The 13,104-nt window shown below is 38.4% G+C and overlaps 1 protein-coding gene across 6 annotated transcripts in view; it reads right to left on the bottom strand.

Annotated features, from left to right (window-relative positions):
* The window catches only part of BLM (BLM RecQ like helicase), a 91,769-nt gene that overhangs the window by 50,540 nt on the left and 28,125 nt on the right, over positions 1-13,104 (bottom strand). For 3 of the 6 annotated variants that reach the window (XR_003006094.1, XM_024766442.1, XM_024766441.1), the window contains exons 4-9: positions 11,226-11,388; positions 9,642-9,674; positions 8,057-8,178; positions 4,579-4,711; positions 3,234-3,937; positions 1,267-1,458 (exon numbers count right to left, since the gene is read on the bottom strand). Coding sequence is in view for 5 of the 6 variants with exons in the window: in XM_024766442.1 (XP_024622210.1) it covers positions 1,267-1,458; positions 3,234-3,937; positions 4,579-4,711; positions 8,057-8,178; positions 9,642-9,674; positions 11,226-11,388 (1,347 nt within the window). In the remaining variant the exon portion in view is untranslated. Of the gene's footprint in view, positions 1-1,266; positions 1,459-3,233; positions 3,938-4,578; positions 8,031-8,056; positions 8,179-9,641; positions 9,675-11,225; positions 11,389-13,104 lie in introns of those variants that run through there. The other 3 variants (XM_024766443.1, XM_024766445.1, XM_024766444.1) reach the window with 3 other exon arrangements.

Raw genomic sequence — 13,104 nt, 5'->3', positions numbered from 1 at the left:
ATATTTGAATGAGCCAAAATACTTGGTCAATTTAAATGTGTAAAAACGATCTCTTGGGACATCTTATGTATGTGCATATCATAGCAAAAGCAAGAATCAGGGCAGGAAACTTAAATGCAACAGAATTACTTTAAAAGTCTACTTGAGAAAGACCCTGAAAAATGCCCCCTTGAAACCCTAGAGGATAATGGAAAGCCATGAAAACCACTGGACGAGGGAGGCGAGAATTCTACCATTGAACCAACGCCTCAAACCTCTGGACGAGATCAATGCCAGGGTCCTCTCCAGCTTTAGTTTTGGAGTACCAAATTGGAGTCAAATCAGAAGACACAGACTGAAAAAGTTAATGAAGTATGAAATGCTGCTGATTAAACAAACCAACACTGTCTAAAATTTAAAATCAGCTTGAAAAAATTCGGATACCCAGGCAACATTATTTAATGACGATGGCAACAACTGATTGAAGGTCACAACAAAGGTGAGTAAAAGGCAGAGGGAAGACATGTGAATAATGAAACTCCAAACTCCCTATGCTGCTGCTGCTTTTTTTTTTTAATTGAAGTATAGTTGATTTACAGTGTCCCCATGCCTCTTATCCTAATGGCTTATTTAATATTCTTATTTGGATGACTATAAATCATTGAACAGCTGTTATAAACTTTAATAGCATGATGAAAAGTCCTGGATCTCTTCAAAACTGAGGACAAGAAAGAACTACACTCAATGCTTTTCACTTAATCCTCAAGACATTCTGTGAAGTGGGCACGTTGGTATTATCCCCACTGTGCACACGAGGAGACTGGGGTTCAGGGAGTGAAGTGCCTTGCTCAAGTCCACACTGTTAATAAGTGGCAGAGCTGTGCTTTAAGCCTAGGGCATCGCTCCAAAGCTGATGATTTTTAACCACCATACAACACTAGGTTGTACCAAATAAACTGCCAGAAATGGTCGTGGTCTCTAACAGTAATTTTTTGGCTCATGTTCCAGGCGAATTTTGACTAGAAAAAAGAAAAATTCCCAAAGGAAAATCCTAGATCAATTCAACACAACGAGCTTTGAGTTGAAAATCTTAAAGGGCAATAAATGCTATCATATCAACAACTAGAATAGAGGATTGAGGTGATACACTTTCCTAACTATGGCATGGGAGGTTTAGAGGTCCCTAAATGATAGAAATACTGTGTAGGTTCTTTTTATTTTTATTAAAGGGCTTTCATTTAACATCTGCCAATGGATTCCTGCCAATTCATATCTAAAAATACATACCAGTGGGCATTAAGATAAAACAGTCTTCACCAAGGAGTGCAGCATTGATCGCCTCTAGCTGATTAGTTCTAAAATTATGCAGGCCAAATTTTTTATGAAAAATCTTCATCATTTCTTTTGTATGAGGAAAATTGAGACTTTGGAAACGCTCGTGTTTCAGATCTCTGGATGCTAAACTTTGCTCCGACTTGTCTAAGAAAATAATCAATGTTAAGAGAAATCAGGGCATTACTGTAACAAATCAGTTTTAGCATTTTAACCCTTTGCCCTGCATAATCATTGGTGTACGTTTCCCTGCAGCACATCCTTCTTTACCTGTTTATCAGAGTTTCCTTGCTGTCCAGTGTCAAAGCCACCAGAGACTTCCTAAGGGCCAAATTCAAGTCTTTCCTTGACTTTTCTGTAGCATCTACCACTACTACTTATTCTCTCGTTCTTCTCTCTTGACCTTCAAGATAATCATGGGTTTTCTACTCGCTTTAAATTCCCTTTCCTGGCTCCATTTCCTCCACTTGCCCCTTAAATTTGGGAATCTTTCGGACACTTGGGACTGTGCTTTTTAGACTGGTTTTTTTTTTTGGAATTTTCCTAGTCCTATGACCTTAAACGTCACTGATGTGCGCACAACGCCTAGATCTCTTTCTTAAGACTTGACGGATGCCCTCCTAAGTTCCAGTCCTGCACGCACCTCGAACTGTCTGCCAGACATTTCTACCTGAATGACTTCCCAACACTTCATGCTCAGCAAGCCTTAAAACAGCCCTCCTCAGCTTTGCTCCAAATCTGCCTGCCTCCTGACTTCCCTGTTTCTGTTAACAGTGTCACGGTTTTCCCAGTCACTGGGTCTGAAACCGCAGAATCACCCCAACTTCCTCTGGTTCTTCTTCCATGGCGTCTCTCGCACCCGCCCCCATGCTGCCTCCTCGCTGTTGCAACTCTGGCTCCGCACAGAGAACAAGAGGTGCTCACGCCAGCGCTGGCGGTTACATCAACCCCGGCACTCAACCACCGCAAAGATAACTGCGAACACCAAGTATGACATGCCCAAACATGACACAAAAATAAATCCATTAATGGTTATTTTAAAGGTCAACAGAAGAACTGTAAGAACAACCTCCGTGGCATTAAGTCATAAATGGCAAAAACAGGGAGGACTGTACTTTACAAAAACTTACACGTATAAACTTGTTTCAGTTAAAAAAACCCCACTTTTTGATAACTTTATAAGGTCGATGTAAGGTTTTAAAATTAATTTTGGGTTTTCTCTGCAGCCTTTACAACGGCTAATTTCACTCTTCCAAAAACTTCTCTCAGTAAACTGTGAGCTCCAAGAGGGCAGGAACTCTTCATTACTCATCTATTACCAGGACCTGTGCACAGAACATGGCACACAGTGGGCACTCCATAAATATTTGCTGAATGAATTAAAATGATTCTAGACCAAAAGAAATAACTTGACTGATTTAAGAAATTTCTGACTTCTTATCTTTCTTAGCCTGCCCTAAATTTTAATATTTGAAGACATAAAACATGTTTCTACTTTATAAACTGATCAGTTCTCATCAATCCAGAATTCTAAAAATACACACAATTACAATTTTAACATAAATTCAGCTTTGCTTTTTATCCATCCCCCATAATCATTAAAAACTTGGCCCTCATGAGCTTTATTGTTTTAGGGACTGAAAAATGTTAATTTAAAGGCAAAGCACATTTGTAATGACTTTAGAGTTTTACTACAATAGGTTATAATTACACATTTTATAAAACTACAGCTGCTACAGAGACAAAAGAGCAACTTGCTTTTGAAATTGTGATTTGTAATTCATATTATCAGCAGAAATTTGCATAGAAACAATGTTGTTTTCAGGCCATGATGATTTGCTATGGTTTTTCTTATACGATTCCTATTTTGGACAGTTTTGTTTTCATATAAAATATAAGCATTCAATTTATTTTAAACTTACCAGTGTAATTCTGAATTGACTCTGAGAAGTTTTTATTCTGAGCAGTAGATGCCAGAAGACAGTCTGTCTTGGCTGAAGAAGAAATTCTTTCTGATACTGATTTAACGGGCCGACCTTCCTTAATAGGTTGATAGGCAGCTGTGGAAGACTTGCTGGCTGCTAAATTATGCATCACATTTTCCCAGTCATCATCATCATCACCAAAGTCATCTATGTCAAAATTGTCAATATCATAGGAAGCCTGGATTTCTCTTTCCAAGTCATTCATAGAGGCAGTGTGTTTATTCTGATCTTTCACAGCAGTGCTTGTGAGAACATTTCCTGGGAAATAAGAGCTTTCATTTCTTTTTTCTACCCTTGGTGTTTCAGCCCAGTTGCTACTTACAAAGGACGCCTGTAAATGGGAATTGAATAACGGTCGTTCAAAGAGATTCTTGGTGGTGGCTGAGAATCCTGTCTTTCCTGGGGTAGGAGTCAGTAAACACTCCCCAGTAGAAATGGAATTTGAGGGAAGGTTTGGAAAAGTGAACTCCTTAACAGAATTCCCTGTAGGACAGGAATCACCCTTTGGAAATGCACAAGGTGGGGAAACAGATGGCATATCCTTCACAGAGCTACCAAGTGAATCAGGCCTGCATCTCCACAATGAGCCAAGAACACTGGCATCACTCGTATTAAAATCTGCTTCAGCTAGGAGTTTCCTTCTGAAGAGAGAGCACAGAACATCAAATTAATTATAAGTAGTCAGCTATGGTAGGCACACAAGTTTATCTTTAGTTTTCATGCCAGATTGTGGCAAAATATATCCTCTTTTTTCCAACCTTAAAAATTTGAATACAAATGCTAAAGGAACAGTTGTTGTTGCTGTTGTTGTTTGCAGCAACTCTAAAGAGACTTTTAATGACTGGGGTGTGGCTGGACCTAAATGTTGAATGGTTTAGGGCACTGGGGACTGAAGTCAAGCAATCAGTAGGCCATCTGAGACTGCTGCTGGCGGTAGCTACCCCGGCGCAGGCAGCCCTCATTTGAAAAAGTAATAAATTTAAGACACAGTGTATAGCACAGGAAACTCTACTCAATACTCTGTAATAACCAATATGGGAAAAGAATCTGAAAAAGAATAGATATACGTACATGTATAGCTGAATCACTTTTTTTGTATACCTGAAACTAACACAACATTGTAAATCAACTACATTCCAATTAAAAAAAAAAAAGACAAAGTGATCATTATCTTATTCAATTTCTTGGCCAGAATGCCTGGAAATCTTGCCCCATACATTTGTGACTTACAGTGGTGTTGGAAAGGCAATCAGATATATTCCAGAAGGAGAAAACTCGATACCTTATGTCCCGCTGCTGGAGCAGTTTGTTCCCACAATCCAAAGTTTTCAGCTTGTCATCAGGAATAGTGTCAACTAATTCACAGATATGGTCCATCACACGAATAAGTTGCTGCTGTAAACTTATCTGTCTAGCTATAAAGTATTTATGTTGTTAATATTTTTGGTCAACAACAAAAAAGACAACAGTTTGAAAGCCATGCATGTAAAACTTGAAGTAGTTTACAAACGAGATTAGAAACAACCATATATTCTCCCATTATCTGCCTATGAAATAATGTGAAGTCATACTGTCTCTATTCTAGGTCATAAGAGCTCATAACTATGTTATCCTTTCATTTCATGTTAATTCTTATTATTTCTCTTAAGGTAACCAAAGTTGTTGTAAGATACAAAAGTTTATGACTTTTTACTAACTTCAGGTGTAAATCTCACCATGCCCATACAAAGTACATCATAAAGTATGGACAGGTAAGAACCTCACCTGTTGCTCTGGTTTGCCTGCCAACCACTGTTTCCTAACAGTACAGCACTTGGACTTTCTTTTTGGAGACTACTCCCATCCCCACTCACACGTCTTCAGTGGGCATCTGATGTAAGGCAGCTCAATGAGAATGAGATCTAAGAGTTTTTTTACTGACTGGAAAAGAGGACCTCTCTCTTTAACAAGTTGGACAGGCTGCTGGTGGCCATCTCTGCCACCACGGAGAAAAACACAAGCTTGAAAATAAGACCAACACAAGGAAAAGCAGAAAACAGAGATGGAAGGAAATGGGAGATTGAGATGGAGAGATGGGATGAAAGAGAAGAGAGAGAAGGCAGGTGTGAAAGAGAGAAATTCCTGATAACAATGTCTGGACATCAGAATCTGGCCAGCCCACTTCACACTTTTAAATTTCAGCTATGTAACTAAGAAATAATGTCAAAGGAGGGGTGGCTTTATATGACGGAAAGAAAAAAAAAATGGGTTAGGGTAGCAATGGGAAGCAAGGAAGATGCCTACCTACCTCTGGGGCCTAAGGTATGCAGGAGAAATAAACACTTTAGGTGGGCTGCAGAGGCAACAGTATTCTCAGAAGACAATCAGAGAAGAGAATGACGCTACTGGGAAATTGTTGACCGAGGGCAGCTGGTTGAAGGGTCTAAGGGGCTGGAAGGAGAGGAAGAGAGGACAGACGGGCGTGGTGGTGGGGACATAACACAGACGATGGGACGCATGCGTCTGTGTGAAAATGACCTGGGGGTGTGGACTTTTACTAGTTTTGGCTGATGTAAATAGGGTCATGAAGTATGAAATGGTAAAAGTGGACTTGCTGGGTTCCTGTTTCACATCTGTTTTCTCTGCAAGGAGAATGGGCATTGGATTGGAGAGAGGAGCGTAAACAACAGTCCAAAGGAAATGAAAACCAAGACAGGCTCAGAGAGATACAGCTATTGGAAAGGAGCTCAAGCCTTCGTCTAGACAGATTACACCTCAAGTACAAAGGAAACCTGCAAAGAAAATGTCACTGATGCATGCGGCATCTAGTGAATAGGAGAGGTGATGGAAGAGTGAAGACAGGCAAATATTGTTTTAATTTTCAAGAAAATTCTAAAGGGATGCCGAAAGCTTCAGGCTGGTGATCTTAAAGTTAATTCAAGGCAAAATTCCAGAACATGTTATCAAATGGCTGCTTTGTGAGCTCTAAGGAAAAGAGGAAACAATTATAGTTAGCAAGAGTTCATAAAAATAAACCAGCCATCTCAACGTATTTCCTTCTTTGAAAGGATTACTAGACTAGCAGATAATGATAGCTACCATTTATTGAAGGCCTACAGTGTGCTGGGCACTTTACCTTGAATCCTGACAACTACTGGGCAAGGCAGGCACTATTTTCCTCATTTAACAAAAGAACAAACTGAGGTCCAAGGACGGTTAATTAATTAGGCATAGTCACCCAGCCAGGAGTGGGAAGAGGCAGGCTTGTATACTAGGTCTGCATCACTCTAGAGCCAATGTCCCACCTGTTCCCTCTTGCTGCCTCAGACCTTGAACTTCTAGAGTCATATGACTGAGTCTTTTGCATCCCCGTGGACAAAGGAGAGAAACAGTCTGAAGGCAGATGTGTAACAAGATGAACAAGAAGTGGTGATGAAGGGACTGTTGTCAGCTGAGAGGGAGGCCGCTAATGACATTCTGTGGGACTCTGTCCTTGCTCTCGTCCTCACTAACCATTTTACCAGTGAAACTTAATGAGGCAGAAACAGTATACTGCAGTGGCTATCAATGTAAACTCAAGAGCCTTAAGACTGCTGGGTTCAAATCCTAGCTCTGCTGCTGTCTAACTCTATGACCATGAGTAATTATTTAACTCTCCTGTACCTGGGTTTCCTTATTTGTAAAACAGGATAACAGAAACCACCTTAAAGGATCACTGTGAGGATTAAATTAGTTAATATTAAGGCACTTAGAAGAGTACCTACAACATCAGGTTTTTCAGAAACATCTCTAACAATAAACTCAGAGACCAAAATAAACAAAAAGAAATTCAGAGGAAACAGGAACAACACAGAGATCACTACACATGTGCGTGTGCCTGCACACACACACACACCATAAGTATAGCACCCATCAAACAAGGATAGAAAACGTTACAGAAATACTCAGAGAATACAACACAGCTCTTGGAAATTAATTTGATGAAAATGAAAAATTCCATCAAAGAGTTAATTTAAAAATTGAGGAAATCTCCCAGAAAGCAAAAAGGCAAGAGATGAAATATAGAAAAGTTAATTAATGGACGTCTAATAGCCCAATAATTAAAGTTCCAAGAAGAGTGAAAGAGAAAAGAAAAAACAAAAAAGAAAATAAAAAGGAATGATACCAGAAAAAACTTCAGAATAGAAGGACACAAACCTCTAGCCTAAAAAAAAGCCTCTGGGAAGTAGGAATCAGGAGTGGGAAAGGAGACAGCTGTTTTTCAAAGCCTTGTAGTGCTACTGGATTATTTATACTAGATATTTAATAGAAAAGTTAAAAATGAATTAGAGACAAACAAAAAGTATTAAACTTCAAGCGGACACCAAGAATCAAACCCAGAGAACGAGAAGGATGAAAGGTCTAGAAACCAGTACCTATAAAGAAGAGGTAAAAGATCTAACATTATTTAGCACTAGGCGCTTCAGATTTATCTCACAAAGATTAAAGTTACAGGAAGGCAAAATTTTGGTTCAGTAGGAGAAATAATTCATTGTCTATTTTGAAAACGTTACTTGTTAGAAAGTCACCTTGTGAGAAAACAAGTTTCTCGGTTTCTGAGCTGTTTGAGCAACAATGGTTAACCCATGGTGGTTGGTTATTATGGATGATTCACTGTTACAGGAAAAGGAACTATGAGCTCACCATCGTGTACTATACCGTCACAGGTTAAGAATACAATCTTACTTTGTTTTCATAGGTAAGCAGTTACAATACATGTTATGTCCCAAACACTTTTGTACCATCATAGCTTGTGCTGGTTTCTTGATTAGGCTGCTTCGTAGTCATTTTCTCAGATTTTGACAAGTCTTCTGATGTGCTAAGACCATCCTTGCTGTCAGAGGTGTCAAGGTCCTTCAACACACTACAAATTAAAAAATATTAAACCGATCACAGTATAGACTAGACCAAATGCACACTTTTGCCTCTAATATTTTCCACAACTGGTCAGATGCTATGTGACAGAAAAGAGGAACATGTCTGTCTCCTCTATTCTAAAACCTCTTTAGCTGGCCCTCAAAGTCTTCCATCTTTTGGCCCCAATATTATTTTTAATTAATTAATTAATTAATAATTTATTTCTGGCTGCATTGGGTCTTCATTGCTGTGCGCGGGCCCTCTCTAGTTGTGGCTAGCGGGGGCTGCTCTTTGTTGCGGTGCACGGGCTTCTCATTGTGGTGGCTTCTTTTGTTGCAGAGCACGGGCTCTAGGTGCGCGGGTTTCAGTAGTTGTGGTACGTGGACTCAATAACTGTAGCTCACGGGCTCTAGAGCACAGGCTCAGTAGTTGTGGTGCACGGGCTCAGTTGCTCCGTGGCAGGTGGGATCTTCCCGGACCAGGGATTAAACCCGTGTGCCCTGCATTGGCAGGTAGATTCTTTTTTTTTTTTTTCTTTTTTTTGCGGTACATGGGCCTCTCACTGTTGTGGCCTCTCCCGTTGCGAAGCACAGGCACCGGACGTGCAGGCTCAGCGGCCATGGCTCACGGGCCCAGCCGCTCCGCGGCACGTGGGATCCTCCCGGACCGGGGTACGAACCTGTGTCCCCTGCATCGGCAGGTGGACTCTCAACCACTGCGCCGCCAGGGAAGCCCTTGGCAGGTAGATTCTTAACCACTGTGCCACCAGGGAAGACCCTGGCCCCAATATTAACACATATAAACATGGTCAGTCTGATTGGATATAAAAAATACTTTAAAAAAGTAACAAAATAAATTAGTACTAAAGGAGTATTAAAGAGAGGGTACTATGGCAATCCAAAGAAAGATAACACTTTCTGGAACTTGAGAAGACTTTGCCAAGAAGGTAGGATTTGAGGAAACCTTGAATGATGGGTATGGAAAAGTGACAGCTTACAAAGGAGAGATAAAAAAGACAATTCTATTTACTCGATATTCAGGAATCAACTGTACTTTTCTAAAGCAGGATTTTGGAATGCAACCTTCTAACTAAATCAAAGAATGATGAATAACTATGTTATAAGTCTCATTAGGCTATTAAGCTTAGGGTTACTGTAAGAGCATAACTGGAGATAAAGCTGTAAAGGTAATTTGGGGTCTGAAGATGAAGGATTTTGAGGCCCAGCTAAAGAGGTTTAGGAATACAGGAGTTACAAAAACATGTTCTCTTTTCTGTCATATATTACCTGACCATTACACCTCTGAAATTAATTCAGAAGTCACAACCAGCACTTTAAAATGAAATAAAATATAACAGAAAATTTGTGTGCACTGCACATACAGTATCATTTGTGAAAATTCTATTTTAGTTTTATAATGTATACAAATATGTATACTAGGTTGCAATGGAAAAATATAGAGAGAATTTACCTTGGAAACAACCATTTTCCAACTGCTGAAGATCTAGGTAAAATAAATTATGGTATGAAAATTCATTAAATTATGTAGCCATTAAAAGGACTAAAAATAATGACTATGTAGCAATATGTAAAATGTTTTAAAAATAATGTTAAAAGAAAAGCAGATTGAAAAATTATAGCTACATGTTGATTATGGCAACGTAAAAATCATCTACACATGTAGAGAAGAAACAAAACAATGTGGCTAGGGAATGGGGGAGGAACAAATTAGGAGTACAGACACAAAATAGATAAGGAATAAGGATTTACTGTATAGCACAGAGCGTTATACTCAATGTCTTGTAACAACCTATAATGGAATATAATTGAAAACAAAACAAAACAAAACTGAATCACTATGCTGTATACCTGAAACTAACACAATATTGTAAATCAACTATACTTCAATTAAAAAAAATAAAAAAACTTAATGTGGATACAGAAAATGTTCGGTTTGTGGGACTGTAAGACTACCAGTAAGTATCCTGTTAATGTGGTTACAATGTTATCTGTGCAATACACACTTTTTTAATAAACAAAGAAAAAAGCCAGGCAGTCAACAGGGAATGGTATGGCCCAGGAAATAACCCTACACTGGATCTTAGTCCATTTGCCGTTAATTATCACCCCAGACAATCCCCTGCTCCTCCTTAGGCCTCAACTGCTGCTCCTGTTAAAAGAGAATGCTGATGAATGCTATATGAACTCTTGCTCAGTTTTTTTCCTACAATTCTGTCTCAATTTCTACTGGGAGATGAAAGAGGGGAGCTCTTACAGTTTTTCTGTTTTGTTGTCTAACAGCAATCATGCTTCAACCTTTCCCACCTCCTTTAACTTCTCAACCCACCTGTTAAAACAAAAACCTAGAGAAAACTAGGTTATGCAGGCAAACACCTCCTTCCTGCCTTCAGGTGATATACTAGAGGGATTTGTTTCTCATCAAAATATGGTTAACAGCAGAGTATACACCAGACCACTCAACTGAACTGTGATTTAGACTGGGGTGAGGATGGAGGTAACAAAGACTATTAGTATTTTCAGCTATTAATGAACTATAATGAATTATGTGGACTCTATTTTTCCCATAATACTACCACTTAACCACAATCATAATCACTAATTTACCAAAATTCAGTGAATGATAAATACAATGGTCAATTCTATTTGGATTTTTTAAAAAATAAAAAAAAAAAAGAAGACGAAGAAGAACACATTACATACTAAGTCACTTCACAAATAAGGTGTTAGTTTTGGGTCATTTCAGGTACATGAGATTGGAAATACAGTATCTTTAGGACTATATTCCACATGCCAAGATCAATTACATAAAACTGTTTAGAGGTCCCATGTAATGAATCATAATGGAACTTTACAGCTTTAGAATACCAACAATTAAATAAAATGTAAATAAATAGGGGCTTTTTGATGCTTTCATTCGGATACAAAATAAATTGTGCAGAAGCATGAAATTAATCAATTTTGAGATGATACTACATAACTAAAATTATTTCAGCTACCCAAGAATCAATGTTTATTAATTAATAAACTATTTTACCTAGAGCATTTTAAAGAGGATGAAGAGGTTGAAGTCATTCCTTCTTCTGGAGAAGGTGGAACAAAATCTATGTCATAATCATCTTCATCAAGCTCAACACATGAAGATTTCTCAACTGAATGTAATTCCACTTCTTCCAAGTTTTTCTTCTTTTCACAATTATCTAAAGTACAAAAAAACAGCTGATAAACATAGGTTATTTTAATATTAATGAGACAGAAAGAACAGGGTGTGAGCACTTGTGAGTGCTCTGAGCAAGTCATAAGCACTAACACCACTCTGTGCGATACGAGTTCTCTCCTCTCACACGTTAGTGTTGCCTTGTTTTTTCATAAACGATGATTGAGTCAACTGGATTAAGTCCAATGAGTGCTGGATTGAGGCTGACGATTTGCTTAAGGATTTTCATGACTGTCTCCGGTTAAATTATGAAACCATCCTTATTATCAGTACTTTCGTTTCTCTATTTTTCATTCACACTTAAATAAGAGTGAAGTACAAGTAAGCCTGATAATTGTACAAAGACTGTTGTTTATACAGATAAACAATCTCTACTTTACCACAAAGGTGTCTTAGTTATTTAAGTCTCCCAGAGTGTCTCTCTCGACTATGTGGGAAAACACTGCCAAACTGTTGCTCTCTAGTTTACCTTTTACCAAATTTTCTCTTCATAAATAGCAACATGTTTGATTAGACTATAGTTTTGCTTATTATCAATCACTTTTCAGTCCTCTCTCACCTTATAGTAACCTTGATGGGATTCAGGTGTTTAAAAATATTAGTCTCATATTTACAACTGTTTCATAATGTGGGTACCGCCACATATGGCTAATGTCAGCTATTAAGTTCTAGACATCTAATAACTATGAGACCTAAACAGAAAACAATTTGCATGTAATTTAAAATACTTTAATAGCATGATTAGATCATATCATACATCAACATTAGGTGGTACAAACCATAAAAGAATTATAACACAAAGGCTTAGTTTCACATCCCATTTCTACTACCAACCAGCCAGTAGACCATTAAGAAGCCTTTTTAACTTCTATGGACCTTCTTTTCTTTTCTTTTTATTGAAGTATAGTTGATTTACAATATTGTGTTAGTTTCAGGTGTACAGCAAAGTGATTCAGTTTTTTTTGCAGATTATATTCCATTATAGGGTATTACTAGATATTGGGTATAATTCCCTGTGCTATACAATAAATCCTTGTTGCTTATCTATTTTACATACAGTAGTTTGTATCTGTTAATCCCATATTCCTAATTTGTCCCTCCCCCTTCCCTCTCCCCTTTGGTAACCATAAGTTCGTTTTCTATGTCTGCAAGTCTGTTTCTGTTTTGTATATAGATTCATTATTATTATTTTTTAGATTCCTAATCTAAAAAATATTCCTAATTTGTCCCTCCCCCTTCCCTCTCCCCTTTGGTAACCATAAGTTCGTTTTCTATGTCTGCAAGTCTGTTTCTGTTTTGTATATAGATTCATTATTATTATTTTTTAGATTCCACATGTGATATCATATAGTTTTCTTTCTCTGACTTATTTCACTAAGCATTATATTCTCTACATATTTCTTTTTTAAAAAATTAATTAATTAATTAAATTTATTTATTTGGCTGCATTGGGTCTTTGTTGTTGCACATGGGCTTTCTCTGGTTGTGGCGAGAGGGGGCTACTCTTCGTTGCAGTGCGTGGGCTTCTCACTGTGGTGGCTTCTCTTGTTACGGAGCATGGGCTCTAGGTGCGCAGGCTTCAGTAGTTGTGGCTCATGGGCTCTAGAGTGCAGGCTCAGTAATTGGGGCTCATGGGCTTAGTTGCTCCGTGGCATGTGAGATCTTCCTGGACGAGGGCTCGAACCTGTGTCCCCTGCAC

Source organism: Neophocaena asiaeorientalis, unplaced genomic scaffold (genome assembly GCF_003031525.2).
Source record: "Neophocaena asiaeorientalis asiaeorientalis breed wild unplaced genomic scaffold, Neophocaena_asiaeorientalis_V1.1 scaffold346, whole genome shotgun sequence".
NCBI lineage: Eukaryota > Metazoa > Chordata > Mammalia > Artiodactyla > Phocoenidae > Neophocaena > Neophocaena asiaeorientalis.
Note: the sequence above shows the minus strand (reverse complement) of the source record. Positions and strands in the feature narration are given on the sequence as shown.